The 19,082-nt window shown below is 40.5% G+C and overlaps 1 protein-coding gene across 2 annotated transcripts in view; it reads right to left on the minus strand.

The window, feature by feature from the left end:
- Positions 1–19,082, minus strand: part of igdcc4 (immunoglobulin superfamily, DCC subclass, member 4) — a 112,251-nt gene that overhangs the window by 39,896 nt on the left and 53,273 nt on the right. For both annotated transcript variants that reach the window (XM_052150505.1, XM_052150498.1), the window contains 5 exons: positions 9,382–9,513; positions 7,876–8,028; positions 6,672–7,082; positions 5,545–5,709; positions 4,121–4,258 (listed from right to left, as the gene is read on the minus strand). In XM_052150505.1, the coding sequence (XP_052006465.1) occupies positions 4,121–4,258; positions 5,545–5,709; positions 6,672–7,082; positions 7,876–8,028; positions 9,382–9,513 (999 nt within the window). The remainder of the gene's footprint in view (positions 1–4,120; positions 4,259–5,544; positions 5,710–6,671; positions 7,083–7,875; positions 8,029–9,381; positions 9,514–19,082) is intronic.

The following is a 19,082-nucleotide window of genomic DNA, read 5'->3' on the forward strand; positions in this document are numbered from 1 at the left end:
ATTCACCTAGAGAGACGTTTTGATCGCCGTCGCCGAGCTCGCGACCAGGAGTCCACATTTTCCTTTGCTCCCCTCCCCGCAGCACTTCCACCCTCCGCCACCACCTTGGTTCCTGAGCCCATGCAACTGGTGGGCATCCGCATTTCGGCTAAGGAAGAGGAGCGGAGAATCACCCACCGTCTCTGCCTCTACTTCGATTCTGCCTCACACTTCGTGACCTCCTGCCCGGTAAGAGGCCAGTGCTCGCCAGTAAGAGGAGAGCTACTGGTGAGCGCTACTACTCTGGTCTCTCCTTCGAGGTCTTGCACCACTCTTCCTGTCCATCTCCGCTGGACTGGCTCTGCTGCCACCTGCAGGGCGTTGATTGACTCTGGCGCGGAGGGCTGTTTCATGGACGACACCTGGGCTCGGGAAGATGGTATCCCCCTCATGGACTTATGTAAGCCCACGGCCCCGTTTGCCTTGGACGGCAGTTCCCTTCCCAAGATTCAGCGTGAGACGTTACCTTTGACCCTCACTGTCTCCGGTAATCACAGCGAGACCATTTCTTTTTTTATTATTCAGTCCCCTTTCGCCCCTATTGTTTTAGGCCATCCCTGGTTAGTTCAACATAATCCCTCTATTAATTGGGCTAAGAATACTATCCTTTCGTGGAATGTCTCTTGTCATGTTAAATGTTTAATGTCTGCTGTTCCCCCTGTATCCTCTGTCTCTGTTTTTCAGGAGGAGCCTGGTGATTTGTCGGGGGTACCGGAGGAGTATCACGATCTGCGGACGGTGTTCTGTCGTTCCCGGGCCACTTCCCTCCCCCCCCATCGTTCTTATGATTGTAGTATCGAACTTCGCCCGGGAACCACTCCCCCCCGGGGAAGACTTTACTCGTTGTCGGCTCCCGAACGTCAGGCTCTCGAGGATTATTTATCCGCAGCTCTCGATGCCGGTACTATTGTCCCCTCCTCTTCTCCCGCCGGGGCAGGGTTTTTTTTGTTCAGAAGAAGGACGGTTCCTTGCGCCCCTGCATTGATTATCGAGGGTTGAATGACATAACAGTTAAGAATCGTTACCCGCTCCCTCTTATGTCATCAGCTTTCGAGATCTTGCACGGAGCTAAGATTTTCACCAAATTGGATCTGTGTAACGCTTACCATCTCGTTCGCATTAGGGAGGGGGACGAGTGGAAGACAGCGTTTAACACTCCGTTAGGGCACTTTGAATATCGGGTTCTTCCGTTCGGCCTCGTTAACGCCCCTGCCGTTTTTCAGGCACTAATTAATGACGTCCTGAGAGACATGCTAAACATCTTTGTTTTCGTTTATCTCGACGACATCCTGATTTTCTCTCCGTCTCTCCAAATTCATGTCCAGCATGTGCGTCGCGTCCTCCAGCGCCTATTAGAGACCCGTCTTTACGTGAAGGCTGAGAAATGCACTTTCCATGCCGCCTCCGTTAGTTTTCTCGGCTCTGTCATTTCTGCAGAGGGTATTAGAATGGATTCTGCAAAGGTCCAAGCCGTTTTAGACTGGCCTGTACCTAAGTCGCGCGTCGAGCTGCAGCGCTTTCTCGGTTTCGCCAATTTTTATCGACGCTTCATCCGTAATTTCAGTCAGGTGGCCGCCCCCCTGACTGCCCTTACGTCTGTCAAATCGTGTTTTAGATGGTCCGTTTCCGCCCAGGGGGCTTTTGATCTCCTCAAGAACCGCTTTACGTCCGCGCCCATCCTTGTTACACCTGATTTGTCCAAACAGTTCGTGGTTGAGGTTGACGCGTCAGAGGTGGGCGTGGGAGCCATCCTTTCCCAATGCTCTCCCTCGGACAACAAGGTCCTTCCGTGCGCGTACTTTTCTCATCGCCTGTCGCCGTCTGAACGTAACTACGACGTGGGTAACCGCGAGCTGCTCGCCATCCGCCTAGCTCTAGGCGAATGGCGACAGTGGTTGGAGGGGGCGACCGTTCCTTTTGTCATTTGGACTGACCATCGGAACCTAGAGTACATTCGTTCTGCCAAATGACTCAACGCACGCCAGGCTCGTTGGGCTCTATTTTTCGCCCGATTTGATTTCATTATTTCCTACCGCCCTGGTTCCAAGAACACCAAGCCCGATGCCTTGTCACGTCTCTATTCCCCCGAAGTCCCCACGGACCCCGAGGGGATTCTCCCTACGGCCCGTATCGTTGGGTCAACTGTCTGGGGAATAGAGAGGCAGGTTAAACAAGCGCTCGCTCTCACTCCCTCGCCGCGCACCTGTCCTAGACACCTCCTCTTCGTTCCCGCCCCTACCCGCCTGGCCGTTCTTCAGTGGGCTCACTCGGCCAAGTTGGCTGGTCACCCCGGCGTTCGGGGCACGCTCGCTTCCATTCGCCAGCGTTTTTGGTGGCCCACTCGGGAACGTGACACGCGTCATTTCGTGGCGGTTTGTTCCGTTTGCGCGCAGACCAAGTCAGGGAACTCTTCTCCAGCCGGACTTCTCAGACCACTTCCCATCCCCTCTCGACCGTGGTCACACATCGCCTTAGATTTCATCACCGGACTCCCTGCGTCGGCGGGCAATACAGTCATTCTCACTGTCATCGATCGATTTTCTAAGGCGGCCCATTTTATCCCCCTCACTAAGCTCCCCTCCGCCAGAGAGACGGCGCAAATAATCATCGAAAATATTTTCAGAATTCATGGCCTCCCCTCTGATATTGTTTCGGATAGAGGTCCGCAATTTACGTCCCAGTTTTGGAAGGAGTTTTGTCGCTTGATTGGGTCTTCCGTCAGTCTCTCGTCCGGCTTCCACCCTCAATCTAACGGTCAAGCCGAACGGGCCAATCAGACTGTCGGCCGCATCTTGCGCAGCCTTTCTTTCCGTAATCCCGCGTCCTGGTCCGAACACCTTCCCTGGGCAGAATACGCCCATAATTCGCTTCCGTCGTCTGCTACCGGCCTGTCTCCTTTTCAGAGCAGCCTCGGGTACCAACCTCCGCTGTTCTCGTCGCAAATCGCCGACTCCAGCGTCCCTTCCGCTCAAGCTTTTGTCCAACGTTGCGAGCGCACCTGGAGGGGTGTTAGATCAGCTCTCTGCCGTTATAGGGACCAGACTGTGAGGGCTGCTAACAAGCGTAGAACTAAGAGCCCCAGATATTGTCGCGGCCAGAAGGTTTGGTTATCCACTCTCAACCTTCCCCTTAAGTCTGTCTCTCGTAAATTGACTCCGCGCTTCATCGGTCCGTTCCGCATCTCGCAGGTTATTAGTCCCGTCGCGGTGCGACTACTTCTCCCCCGCTATCTGCGCTGCGTCCACCCAGTTTTCCACGTCTCCTGTGTTAAGCCCGCTCTTCGCGCTCCCACTCATCCCTCTTCCCACCTGTTCCCTCTCTCCTCTGATTAAGCTCTCTATTTCTCCCCTTGCTCTCTCTGCATTCTTTGTCGGATTCTCACTAAGTGTTTCTCTCCGCTTACCCTGTCTGTTGCCCATGGACTTGCTCGGGATCTAAGGAAGCACTTGTTTTGTTCAGTTTTTTATCGCCCTCTCTGCGGGCTGTTTGTTTGTATTCCTCTCAAGGAGAAGACTTTGTGTTTGACATTATTCCCTGAGCTTCATTAAAAGACTCTGTTTTGCTACATCGCTTTTGGGTCCATTTACTTATATTTTGTATTTTGTATTTTAAATACATAATCCCATTACATGTATTCCAGTATTCCCCAACCCTGCGCCTGTCCTCGTTTACAAATGATGTTGTTAATAAACTCACTGAATGTTTCCCTCTGCGTTTGGGTCCCTTTGTCTCCCCTCCCTACTGACAGTCTTACACCCTGCTCTAGAATGCTGTTGGCTCATTCTATAGTCAGTCTTTACAGGTATGAAAAGTAGTAGAACTGATTGGCTCCGAAAGGGAGAGACGTCAGTGAATGAGAAATGTGAGTCAGTGTATGGAGGTGAACGAGAACGCTTCGTTCACATAAAATATTAGTTCAAAAAGAATGATTCGTTCATGAACAAAACATCACTACTGCATGGTATCTTATTTTGTATTCCAAGGAACAAAGAAAATCATACAGGTTTGGAACGACATGAGGGTGAGTAAATGGGTAAACTAACTTTAACACTATGAGGGTCAGTAGGTAGTGCTGTCTCACCATGCTCCAGTGCTCTGTAGTCTATGCGGTAGCGTGTGATGTCTCCGCGACTGAGCTGGGAGGAAAGGGGAAGCCACATCACTCTGATGTCAGTGGGAGATGTGCTCAGCAGGGACAGCTGCGGAGAAGCACTAGGCACTGTGGGGCACAAAGTAATATGAAGACTTATAAAACAGCAAAACCTGTCAAGGCAAAGTGTTCATTATTCTTGCACAAATTTATTAGCCACCAGAGGGCACCACTGAAGATTGCTTAGCTTAAAAGTACACAATGTCATTCCATCTTGATGTTCTCTGGAAAATGTTGGAGTTCGCAATGAGTTCATTTGAAGTTTTTGTATATTAACTCAAATTGCAAGGCAAGGCTTGTCATGTGATCTCAACATAGCTGCCACCATGATGGTGTGACTGGCATTTCACAGAATAAAATAAGTGTCGCTGCAGTGGAGTGGGGTGCGGATGTGCTTTTTCATGTGGATGACCCAGGTTTGATTTCACTTTTTGGCCCACTTTTTCCCATCCTGTTTCCTGTCCCGCTCCCTTGAATACTACTTAGAATAATAAATAAAAATGTATATAAAGGTTGATTTGGTCACAGTGTAATATAGTAAATAATTTTTATTTTGTGGTTACTATGATACAAAATACCATGGTGATAAAATGACTATTGTAATAAAACAATGGTTTTATTGTTAGTTTTAGGGGAAGATGCTTTTGGTTGTTATTTACACTTAGTGCAAATAGCCTGTGCCTAACTTTTTCTAAACCACTGATAAGAATGTTGTCTTCTGCTAGCATGCTGCTTACTGCTTACTGCATACTGCACAGTATACACTTTGGCCTACTATTTTTAAAAACATTTAAATAGTAGTATACTAGATTGTTGTATGCATGTTGTCACATGACCTCATAATTGCATGTTTAATTCCATAAGTGGTGGCAAGTTACCATCTCGTAAAAACAACTAATTTTCAATAATAAGTCAAGAGAAGATGCTAAAAATCTTCTGATATTACTTCTGGTTCAATACTCACACTTGACATGAATTGTCAAGTTGAGCGCACTGCACTGTGATACAGAATTATGTGCACATGCTCTCTTGTTTACTGCACGTTTTGGCAAATATAGTTGTTCATCCAGTTATTCTACAGTATTCCTACAGAAATTTTCATTTTGTGCACATTATACACAATGTATACAGCAGAAACAGTACAAATAGTTTCATAGTGTACTATACAGAAAATATTGTGTGAGTACACATCATTTTAAATATACTGTATTTGTTGCTGAAGTCATATGCACTTCTTTATGTTAAACCTTTTAAAGTGGAAAACATTACTAGGTGCACCTAAACATTTGTCAAATGATCACTACAAATTCCTGATCACATAGAAAACTTGACTCTCCCCATTAGTGAGTGCTCACCATCCTCCAGCATCTCCACGGTAATGGGCTGTGATGGGCGGCTGGCCCCCATGGGCGAGTAAGCCACTACATAGAAGGTGTAGGCTGTGTGAGGGAGCAGCTCCTTTACATGCAGCTCTGTAGTATTGTTATTCACTGCAAATTGATACTCCATGTTGTCTGAGCCTGTAAACAAACATGCCAACACAGTTATGCAATAACCACACAGACAAACACAAACACACACACACAAAGGAAAATGTATTTTTAAAACTAACTTGCAGCTTGATATTTAAAATATTTAAATATATTTTTAAAATAATGAAATATATTAAAATATTTCAAATATATTTTGCCTAAAAATTATTTGGGTATGAGCATCCTGTTGAAGAGCTTAGAAGAGTGGTCCTATTAGTAACAGCCAGAGCTTAAGGCTCATGGTACTTCACAGCAAGGATCTAAGCTGTGGATTGGCTTCTGTAAACAAAGTTGACAGGATTTTTCTCTATGGACTGATCCACATAAGCTGACTCAACTCAGCATAATAAGAAGCACTGGAGGTCAAAGAGACTCGAGTATCATCAAAGAACAAAAGGGGAAAGAGCTCACAGAAAGTTTAGAAAAATTTGGGAATTATCCCAACTACAAATCCCAAACTTAATCACAACAACAAACATACACAAACACAAAAATACATACACAAACACTCCAAAGAAAATAATTTTCTTAATCAGTATTTCTGTCTTTTCTAAGAAAAATATAGAAACTTAAATAAATTTACTTGAGAAGCAAAACTACATTTAACATTAAACTTTTCTTCAGAGAAGCCAACTTGAATACATTTTTTCTTACTGCAGAGGCAAATAGTTACAGTATTTCTTGTTTTTGACAAAAATGTATTTATTGTTATTAAAAAAATATATGTGAAGTTTATGCTTAAAAGAAGTACTAACCATTCGCCAAATGTGTAATAAAAATAAATATAAAGCTTAAAAAGGTATATTCTCTGAAAACAATTCCTATTATCTTACACAATTTTCCTAAAAAAAGTAATTTGTTTGCTTCGTGTTTTAAGTATGTTTAGATATTTTACTGGAAAACAAGACAAAAATACTAATTAAGAAAATACATTTTTTGCAGTCTCTCACCCGTCGTGCGTTGGTAGTGGACTGAGAAGCCTATGATCTGGTCACTGTTGTGTTCCGGTGGGTCCCAGGTGAGCAATGCAGAAGTGCTAGATTGGGGTGTGGCAGACACATGCCGGGGAGGGCTGGGCAACCCCTCCCTCACAATCACTGAGAGTTTGGCAGTGGCACAGGCGGTGCCCAGACTATTTGCAGCAATACACTGGTAGTATCCAGCATCGTCCAGACGTAGCTGGTTGATGAGCAGAACTCCAGGGGTCTGAGTCTTAACCCGGGCATTAGACTGGACTGGTTCTCCGTTCTTCAACCAGCGGAGTGCAGGGAGAGGGTCACCAGAACTATTACACACAAACCGAGCTGTATTACCCCGGGACAGAGACACTGTCTCTGGGGGCTGGAGGATAACTGGTGGAGCTGTGAAGAAAAAAAGAGAGAGAGGTTTTAAAAAAATATGCATAAAAAAAATTATATTTTATTTGCAATTACTGTATGTTTGATCAAATTAAGAATTATTGCATGAAACTATGCTTGCATTAATCATTTAAATTACACAATACTGTAAACTCAGACATGTAAGAAAACCATAAAACTATTTTACTTAACACAATACATTTTGAAGCATAAACTATATATATATACTGTATGTCTATACATGCACATATATATATATATATATATATATATATATATATATATACATGTGCACTGTAGTTAGTGTGTACAATCTGCTTTTGTATAATACACTAATAGTGTGCATGTTCTATTTTGATTGCACCTCAGCACATAATTAAAGTTGTTGTTCCAACAACCCCTGACAAAACCTTAGAAATGGCATATACTGCAAGTATGATTTTTATACTACATTTCCATTTGTTCTGGACTTCAAAGATTTACCAAATAAAAGCACAGTAGGATGATTGTATCAGATTAAAAAAACATGGTATTTTGAAATATAACCTGGTTCTTATTGATTACCATATCCATGTATATCATGGAACTTAAATAGTACTGAAAGATAATCTACAAAATAACATTTTATTACCATCATAACTGTATTCAAAAAGCAAAAAAGGAGTCAAAATGTTATCTATGGGACTGAGACACAATAGCAACAGACACTTTTATTAAAAAGTGCAACCCACAACATATTAAAACAAATATGCAAGGATTAGTTTTAAACAAAGCAAACACACACATGTACAATTACCCAGTACTCGAAGCTCAGCGGGAGCTGAGACAAAATCTCTGGTCTTGGGTTTGTTGGCACGACACACGTACACTCCAGCATGGTGACGGCGGGTGTCAGGAATCACTAGGTTGGTTGCCAGGACAACCACATCAGTAGCTATAGGCTTCCCATCTATACATCCCAGAGGAGTGGGTGTGTGGAAATAATGCAAAATAATGAAGAAACAAAATATGTATAGTAAATAAAACAAAAACAGGAAATTAATTAAGATTGGGCAAGAGTTGAGACAAGGACAACACATTCAATCACATACATGTACACAACCAAAATGCTTGTTACAAACATTGCATGGAAGTCTAAAGGTGTGCAATGTACATCATTAACCAGCCGAGGCCAGTACAAAGCTGGAGTGGATGCTACAGCATGCATTAATGATTCCTAGAAACTGACCAAATGCAGCAAAGATGTTAGACCACAAACAAAGAGAAAAGACACCTCACACAATTTACAAAATCTTGTACATTTTTTATGTTGCCAAAGGAGAATAATGCTCTCCATTTTACAGCCTGGGGGTCAATATGATGGAAAGAGGACAGAATAAGGTCCACAATGAATCTGGATGAAGGGAGTAAGAGTGAGGGTGAAGGGTGGGTGGGTAGTTGGGGTGTCTGCTTCAACAGAGCCACGTGTCTATAAAGCAAATATATAAAATCCCTGAAAAAGCTGAATATGTATGGTTTGTTTATGTTTAAAATTGTTCAGATAGTTATGATACTTTTATCCAAAGCATAGAGTGCTTCCAGATAAAACTGGCTTTGAGTGCCTTATTCAAGGGCATGAAAGTTCATGGATTTTTTTATGAAGTTTAAAAAAGTTAAGAGTTTTGAACTGCATTGCTGGTAACCAGTATAAGTTGTGATTTGGGTGCTGGTATGCTGGTGTTCCTACCAGGCTTCCTACCTACCTTAACCATCAATATTCCTTTTGTCAACCAGCTTCATCAAAAAGACAATGCTGGTTGACCAGCTTTTTCTAATGGTGACAACATGGCTGTGCTGGCCCACAAGATAGATCAGACTCCAAGTAGCAAGTACACTTTTCCTTGTGGCACTACTGAACAATTTTCTGTGACATGGGTTTTGATCCCATGGAAATCAGGAAGTAATTGTGTTCACATAAACAATGGTGAGCGTAATACTAAGGTTGCATTTTCGCTCTAAAAAAATAAATACAAATTCTCCACTGACAGTTAGGTTTAAGGTTGGGTTTTGTGTTAGGGTGTATGGTTGATAAAAATGCATTCCTGTTGACTTTGTTACATAATTTACAGCTAAAAATGCAACTCGCTTTTAGCGCCTCAATGTGGACGTTACACCTAGACAACACTTCTAGCTTCAGCCACTGGGGGCAGTTGTTCAATTTCAGTAAGCAAAGACCTATTTCAGCAGCAGAACCTTAGGCCTCCTGTGTGTGTGATCAGTTTAGTGCGAGTGTGAGAGTGTGTAATATATGTTTGTTACTCACCCTGCCTGCTCCAGGAAACAAAGGGTTTTGGCTCACCCTGAGCCATGCACTCCAACACAGCCGGGCGACCCAAGACTACCGTGGAGTTCCGCGGTGGAGCAACAATCATCACGTCACTCTCCTTAGACAAACCTACAGAAATATGTCATACATGGATTAAGTGTGTTTATTACATTTGTGTGTGTACAGAATACAGTAGTCTTCACCATCAGGCACAGTGGTGCTTGAGTGAAAATGGCATTATTGGCCATATTAGACATCTAATAATATAATTGACCCGACAGATGAAAGATTTCCTCAGATGCTCACAGGGAGTGAGCAAGACAGAGAGATAGGATTGGAAAGAGTAATATAAAAGAGGGAAAGACAGAAACAGGGTCTGATAGAAAGAGTGAAAGAGAGTGAGAGAGGCAAACTTTGGAGCAAAATACTTTTTCCCTTCAAAACAGGTTTCATTTCTCTTGGTTGTAGCTGTCATTACCTAAAAATGACTATAAAAACTATACATTTGTAGTAATAGCCCTGTTCCAATTGCTTTCTCCTCTGCTCTTCTCCCTGTACACTAACAGCTGCACCTCCTGTCACCAGTCCGTCAAGCTTCTGAAGTTCACGGACAACACCTCCCTCATCGGACTCATCTCTGATGGTGACGAGTCCGCCTACAGGTGCAATCAAAACAACCTTGAGCTCAACGCTCTAAAGACAGTGGAGATGGTTGTGGACTTCAGGAAGAACTCAGCCTCACCTGCACCTGCCCCCATCACCCTCTGTGACTCCACAATCGACACTGTGGAGTCTTTCCGCTTCCTGGGAACTATCATCTCCCAGGACCTCAAGTGAGAGCTGAACATCAGCTCCCTCATCAAGAAAACACAACAGAGAATGTACTTCCTGCGGCAGCTGAAGAAATTCAACCTGCCAAAGACAATGATGGTGCACTTCTACACAGCCATCGTTGAGTCCATCCTCACATCCTCCATCACTATCTGGTACGCTGCTACTACTGCCAAGGACAAGGGCAGAGAAGGTGATTGACTGCAATCTGCCGCCGCTCCAGGACCTGTACGCCTCCAGGACCCTGAAGCGTGCTGGAAAGATTGTGGCTGATCTCTCCCACCCTGGCCACAATCTCTTTGAGACACTCCCCTCTGGCAGAAGGCTGAGGTCCATCAGGACAAAAACCTCACACCACAAGAACAGTTTCTTCCCATCCGCCACTTGCCTTATCAACAAGGCCCAATACCCACCCTGACACTCTCCACACTCCACCTCTGGCTCTACATGCCACTGTACTTACTCTGCTGCTCTTTTATTTTTATTCTTACTTTTAATATATACTGTGTGGACATATTTATATTTATATTGCTTATATTTTAATACTTGTTTTTTATATTTCGAGAATGTGTGACATGCGCCTACAACACCAAAACAAATTCCTTGTATGCGTAAAAAACATACTTGGCAATAAAGCTTTTTCTGATTCTGATTCTGATAAGAGGCACAGTTGAATAAATCTGTCTGAATTTGGCTAACACGCCCACAGATCAGATATGATCATAATGAATGGAAAAGAAGCGTGCAGCTATTATATGGAATAACCGTCATAAATTAATCACTGTGATTACATTCAGCAGCCATACAGTATGCAATAGAGCACTGGAATTTGAAATGGTTCAGATTTCTGTCTAAGGCTACATGGTGTCTCTTCTGAAAGCAGTGTGAGTTAATGTGTGCTTGAGTGCACAGATTTGACTATACTTGTGATAGCCAAACTTTTGAAAATATCCAAGAAATACAGTGAAACATGTCAAAACATGATATGTGAGGACATTTAAAGTGGTCCTCACTATTTGAAATGCTCATAAATATTCTGCCTATTCTTGCTTTGCTTTAAATCTAATAATTTCAACAGTTTTTTGTAAGGTATTAGTTTAGATGTACTTTAAGGCTTGAGTTTATGTAAAATATCATTACCTTACTGCAAAAGCCATTTCATTTGTGAGAGGTCCTCACTTATACAGCTTCTAAGCTCTGTTGGTGTGTGTATTTGAGTTAGTATGTCAGAGAATATGTGCCTTGGCCCTTTCCCAACTACAGTCCCAGTACTTTTCCTTTAGTAACGTTCTAGATGAGAACTCTTACGAGCAATGGAACACAGAGGAGATTTTTCCTCTTTTCCTCGTTCTGACTCCGAGAAGTAACCCTCATAGTGTTGTCATCTATCGACCATTTTTCTTGTGATATTATTTGCACACGCCTGATCATAAACTTATTTATTTGACACTTCAGGGTACAAAAGGAACCTATAGCCTAAGAGGATACTGGAAATTCAATAACTCATTTTTGAAAGATGATTACTTCAATACTTGTGTTAAAGATTTAGCCAAAGATATTTTTGGAGATTTAAATGAAGGGATAAGAAATAAATGTGAATTTTTAAATATAATGTATAAAGCATATTGCTGTTAATCATAGCAAATAATTGAAAATACTGAATCATCAAAAGGAGATAGAGATATTGAACAGAATACATGTACTAAGTCAGAAACGGGATTATTCTCAAGAGGAGGAAGTGGATTTAAATATTATTCAGCTTGAATTGGACCAGATGTATTTAGACTTAGCTAAAGGTGCTGTGGCAAGCAGGGCGTGGTCATAGGGGTCTGGGCAGAAGACGGCCGGGAAGATAAGTGGTGAACGAGTTCCACCTGTGCGCTACACCAGCCATGAGTACCCGTGTGGAGCGGAGGGAGTATTTAAGGAGAGGAGACAGCGGCACACAGGGAGAGAGAGAGATGCACGGAGCTGTGTGCATATGTGTGTAAACATTTGTGTAAACATGACTGTTGGAAAGCAGTGTGTGAATATTTATTGTGTTTAAGTTGAGCATTAAAGTCCGTTTGAGTGTACACCAGGTCCCAGCTTCCTCCTTTCCACCCAACAATGAACTATGTTACAGGTGCTTTTATTCGTTTAAGTGCAGTGGCTTGAAGAAACAGAGAAAAATACAGGTTATTTTTTTTGCCCTTGAGAAAATGAATGCTATTACTGCCTTAAACATGAATGTATGGAATTGTATGGAACCAAGAAAAAAATCTTATTTTGTTTCTTCTTTTTAACATGTTAATAAAAATTACTGAATTTTATCAAATTAATTATATAATGAATGTACATAACTGTGAGGCTTTTGTTCAAACGATTCAAGAAAACATTCTGATTATGATTTACTGATATGTAAATCATACTGATTATGATTTTCAAGACTAACACTAATGGCCAAAAGTTTGGAATAATGTACAGATTTTGCTGTTTCGGAAGGAAATTGGTACTTTAATTCACCAAAGTTGCATTCAATTGATCACAAAGTATAGTCAGGACATCACTGATGTAAAAAACTGCACAATCATTTGCCATTATATCAAAACCAGTTGAAAGCTATTTGGTTCATTAAAGTAAGCTTAGCATTGTCTTTGTATTTGTTTTTGAGTTGCCAAAGAATGCAATAGTCTGGCATGTCTTAAGATCAATATTAGGTCAAAAATGGCAAAAAAGAAACAGCTTTCTCTAGAAACTCATCAGTCAATCGTTGTTTTGAGGAATGAAGGCTATACAATGCTTGAAATTGCCCAAAAAACTGAAGATTTCATACTTAAGGTGTACACTACATTCTTCAAAGACAAAGGTCAACTGGCTCTAACAAGGACAGAAATAGATTTGGATGGCCAGATGTACAACTAAACAAGAGGATACGTACATCAGAGTCTCTAGTTTGAGAACATGCCTCACATGTTCTCAGCTGACAGCTTCATTGAATTCTTCCTACTCAACACCAGTTTTATGTACAACGGTAAAGAGAAGACTCAGGGGTGCAGGACTGATGGGAATAATTGCAAAGAAAAAGCCACTTTTGAAACAGAAAAACAAAAAGAAAAGGTTAGAGTGGGCAAAGAAACAGACATTGGACAACAGATAATTGGAAAAGAGTGTTATGGATCTTAACTCTATTCAGCTTTTGTGGGATCAGCTAGACTGTAAGGTGCGTGAGAAGTACCCGACAACACAGCCCCTTCTATGGCAAATGATACAGGGGTGAAATGTCACCTGGGTATCTGGACAAACTGAGAGCTAGAATGCCAAGGATCTGAAAAGCTGTCATTGATGCACATAGAGGATTTTTTTAATGAGAAATCTTTGAAGTAGTTTAAGAAGTTCTGAAAATAATTTTCAAATTGTAATAGTAATTTTTCATGTAATTAATGTCCTGACTAAACATTGTGATCAGTTGAATACCACTTTGGTGAATAAAAGTAAAATTTTCTTTCCATAAGAGCAAAATCTGTATATTATTCCAAACTTTTGGCCACCAGTGTATGTGGTGTATGTGATATTTATAGTTTGGAAATCAAAGAAGCCCTTCTTGGAATGAAAAATGGAAAATCACCATGTATAAATGGGTTGACAGCAGAATTTTATTTACACTTTTGGGATGAGATTGGAAAACCCTTGCATCTCATGTATAATGAATGTACTAATTGTGGGGAAATTACTACCAATATGAAGCAAGGTGTTATTTCGTTAATTACTAAACTAGAAAAAGATTGAAAACTGTTGACCTGTATCACTTCTTACAGTTGATTATAAATTGATTACATCTGTATTTGCTAGGGAATGGTAGAAAACAATTCTGTTTTCCCAAAACCTTCCCTGCTTTGTCCTCCTGCATTAACCCCACGCACAAAAGTGCCAACCGGCATCAATCCCTCTAGACTCAAAAGGTCCATGTACGCATACGAGAAACCCTGCAACAACTTTGCCATTGGATTGCTCATGTCCAATGCTTCTGGCTTACTCAGTCCGTCAACTTTATAAAAGACATCCTTTGTGCGGGCATGTAGATATTTTGCGGATATCCCCAGCATCCAGTCTCAATCTGGCCGGGAACCCCAGAGCAACAGCGGTTATCCATCAATGCAAAAGTTTCTTGAAGGAGAAGTGTTATTCTACTAAACAAACTCCGGCCGCTAGGCGGAACCAACACAAACAGAAACAAATATGGCACCCAGCTTCCACAGACCGTCAAGTGTATGTTCATCACGTCAATCCACTCACATGAGAAAGTCAGTACCATCGAACATCGATTTGAGAGTAATAACTGTTGAGGGATTATAGCATAAATTACTTTTATAAGTTGAATAGAGATGGAATAGCTTTACTCCTTCAAATGTGCAGGGAAACTGGGAGTAATCATAAATTGTTCATATGTTAACAATTTCCCATTTTTATCAAACATATCCAGCAGATTAATTATATCTCTATTAATGCAATTAAGTAAATATAAAGATTTGTTTGCAGTAGTGGTATTACAATTGTTCCAAAGAAGAGAGGTATAAGGAGAAACATTATTATGGATGTAACATATTATCCAAGCAAGGAATGCTTGTAGGTGAAATGTAGACAATTTCAGTGGTAACTTTGAGATAATATAGTCAACAAAAATCTTAAACCACCCACTTGAGTAAAAATACTATGAGGAATGTCATTCCAACTGGAGTTGGGAGCAAGCAGATGTCTCAATTTATTAGCCAATTTAGGTCCCCATAGTGAAGCACCTCAAGACCTCCCTCAGCTTTGCTATTGGTAAGAACCCTTTTCTTAAGTTTCTGAGATTTGTTATTCCAAATAAAGGAATAAACAATATTGTTAATGTCCTTACAAGTGGAGTCTTTAACAAATAACGAAAGGGAGGGATAAAGAAACCTGTTTAAGCCCTTTCGATAAAAGAACTCAACCATAGAGGTCACGTGATGCCATGCGAGGAGCAGATGTAAACCATGGTTTTTGGACTGAACTGGCAAATGATCTGTATAGCAAAGTGAATGTTAATTATTATTTTACATTGAAAGACATCATTTCATTTTATGAAAATAAAGATAAAGGTCTTGATTTTATGGTTGATCTTTTTATTTTGTTAGATAAATTTCATATAAGCAAAAATGTGCACACTTATCCCCAACTGTCTGGATTTTCATTATAGAACTTGAAAATTATTTGCAATCTTTAAGGATGTTAAATAACAAAAAGTATTTTTAAAAGTTTGTGTAAAGCACTATGATGATTTTTTTGCAAATCTCCCTTAAGTGATATAATCTTTATGACTCTAATGTTATAATGCTATGCTTGTACTAATACGTACATTTTTGTGTAAACTTTGTCTTAAATAAATAATATAATAATGTATATGCACATCTGATTCAATAGCAACAACACCGACAGAGGACGCCAGGATCTGAGTTACACTTTTGTTAGGGCTGTTTTACCATAGCTTTGGCTGCATCCAAAAATGTAGGCAGCTGACTAATCAGTTACCCTTACGAAAATCGAGAGTTCATGAAAAATTTGCCTGCATACTTGCCGCATATTCGCCAGTGATAACTTTCACATGCAAATGAGCAAACTTGTGGCAAATTGTCCATTGTTGCCAAAGGTTTGTCGAAGGTTCACCACTACCGGCGAAGAACTGCAAACTTCTGGCAAACATTTGCGGCAAATCAAAAGCTGATTTGCATGTAAAAATAAAAAGTGGCAAATTTGCTGCAAGTTTGCAGCTAGTTTAGATTTTTTTGTAAGGGTAATGGTTAGATGACAGAGTTTTTGAATGAATGGAACTCTAAAGGAAATTGGTCTCTGCACAGTTTATAAAGCACCTTATTTTGTCCTGCCTCCTTATACAGCCCCCTGAAGGATGTATTTTCCTCTTTTTGGATGCAGTCTGTGTCTTCAGGTTACAGTTAAACGGTGCAAGAGCTGTGCAGGAGTTCTGTGCTGCTGCAGCCGCAGTGAGAGATGAGACGAGCAGTCAGATTATCACAAAACACGCTAAACTCAGCAGACAACATGTTGACACTATAAACATATTTATCAACACAATCGTTTACAATAAATGCTTTGATGACTCAACATAAATTACCCACATACGAAAAAATAAAAAACTCTTGATGCAAGTTACCAGACAGTAACAAGCACGCAGTACTTCTCTCATAGAAACTAGATTTCATGATGATTTAGTGTATAACAGAGTTCAATTACCCACTCTCGATAAACATCTGATTATTTACTGTCATCCCAGGAAAAAATTTATGTTGTAATACAGAAATTACTTTTTTTGTATATTTGTTGGTTTTATTTTATTTTTGTTAAGGGAATTGTAAAATACTCTAAAAAGCAGTCTAGCAGCTATTTGTTTACTAATGTTGGCTGTGGACTCATCTCCTATCTCAATGCTTTGTGTGTCATAGTCTGCAGCACCTCCCACAGTCCCTATACACCGCCGAAGTACCTACTCTAGAATAGGAGCTAAAAATCCCCCTAAAGCGGTCCGAGGAACTATAGTTCTTTAGGTGCAAATGAAAAAACAGCCTTTTATCTTTTCAATAGGAAAGGGCCTTTTGTGTTTTTAAATAACTCTGAAACTGTGAAAAAGCTCCACAAACCATGGAATCATGTTGTATATCTGCTTGAACAATTGCAAAATGGGCGAGTATGGGTGTGTAGCAAATCTCAAGTTTGCTACACAGCTTTTCTGAAGCCAAAGTGTGTGTTTTGCAATGCGTTTTATAAATGCTGATGACTGACCCAAACTCCTGATTCACAAATACACACCGAGTGTTACTGTGTACTTGAGCTCTTTTTTTCTCAGGGGCAATAGATATGCTTCATTCAGCAAGAAAATGTATGATTACCTCAAGACGAAGACTGCGATCTGAGAGGAAGGCAAGAAGAGATACTCTCCCTCTTTCCTCTCTCTCACAGACACATACACACTCAGACTAGGGCTGGGAATCGATTCCAAAAAGAACTGATCGATTCCTTTCGGGGAAACCGGTTGGTATTTTCGGACTGTTTATTTCCTCGACCACCGAACTACTACACGTTTCAGAAGTCTAACAATTTGCAAAAGTTGCGCAAATGACTCCATCTTGAGTCATTTGTAGTCTGTAAGCATCTGTAGATCCACTCTATTTGTTCATCTGTCTGAAGCAATCACACAAGCCCTTCAACATATCTGCTTTCCAGTATAGTCTGCCAGTATTTTATTTTGGATTGAAGTTATAGTCAATTACAACCAGTTCTCATTCCCTAAGCGTCATGTTTTGATGCCTTGGGAGTGAGAACATGTTGCTCAATTAACATGTCAAATTTGTGACAGTAAATTGGCATACAATATCAACTTTTCTGATGTTACAACACAAGTCTGCAACAAGGAGATGGCAGAGTTCAGTTAGCATCAAAGTTCACATCAATACATCGGTATGTTAAAGTTTAAATGATCAATGCGCTGCACTTATAAAAACGAGAATGTAACGCTTCTCTACTCGTTCTCAACATTTTTACAGTGTTTTAAAAGTATATACTGTATATATATTGTAACAAGGTTAAGGTTGGGAAAGGAGGAGGCAGGAACCATCTGAACCATCAAAATAATGTTTAACGAAAACAAAAAGACACAAAACATAAACGCAGCTGCGTGTGGCTCTCTCTCTCAAACTGCCGCATTCCGCTGCATTTATCCCTCTCCTCGGCTGATTAGCCCTCCTCCTCGTCACATATATATAATTAACTAGCCTACATTTTACACCATTTTACATTAAAATGATTTTATGAAATCAAATTCAAAGACCAAAAATTTCAAATACACATTATAAAATATATATATTTTTTATATTGTATGAAATAAACCACAACAACCTGGATTGTTAAATAAAACTGAAGTGTATAGTTTGGAAATTTTTTCAGTGTACAAGCGGTAGTGGACAACTGTATCATTTAAACCTCTTTCTAAACAAGAACTCATGAGTGGTAACAGACAGGGCCCAAAGTTCCAGGGGGACTCACGACAAATACATTTTTATTTTTTATTTTAATAGGTAAGCTCCCAGAGCAATATATAGTCAGGGGCCTCAGAATTACTTGCAATTTCAGACAGTTTCAATGAAGGTAAAATGGTGATTTTAGCAAGATGATTCCATCAAATTTATCTCATGGGATTGAAGCATCGTGCTTTGGTATGTAGGCCATGATTTCATTTTAGAATGGATATATTAATAGTAAATGTTGTTCATGCTATTATAAATAGTGCAAAGAACACATTGTAGTGAGCTGTTTATTATTAAATTTAACTATCCTCCCGTTTTTTGTTTTTTTGTGTGTGTTTTTTGTTTTTCGGAATCGAAAAAAAATGTCTGGAATCGACTCTTGGAATCGATCAAAGAGCCCTAACTCAGACACATTCAAATGCATAGATTCCCAATAATCAAAACATTATTTACACCATGATCAATGGAAACATGGGAAAATGCTTCATGCATGAAACAGTTGAAAGAGCAAAGGGGAGTGAAAGTGAGGAAGAAGGCGTGAAATGAATCTGAAACAATAAGAATGATGGCTTGAAAGATAGATGAGTGAGATGAAAACATGCTGAAAATCATTCAAGCCTTTACCTAAAGCGTAATATAACCGAGCAAAGGTCAGGATGGAGATTTGTCTTTGAGAGGTCATAGTCTGACTTCATAGTGTTACAGATCTATCTCCTTCACATTTCACACAGCAATTTATTTCATTTTGTTTTTATCTATCTAGCTTTCTGTCTTTGTTCCACACTTCATTCTTCTCTTCCATATACTGCTTTCCTTTTCTTTATCTCC

This window comes from Xyrauchen texanus, chromosome 2 (genome assembly GCF_025860055.1).
Source record: "Xyrauchen texanus isolate HMW12.3.18 chromosome 2, RBS_HiC_50CHRs, whole genome shotgun sequence".
Classification (NCBI taxonomy): domain Eukaryota; kingdom Metazoa; phylum Chordata; class Actinopteri; order Cypriniformes; family Catostomidae; genus Xyrauchen; species Xyrauchen texanus.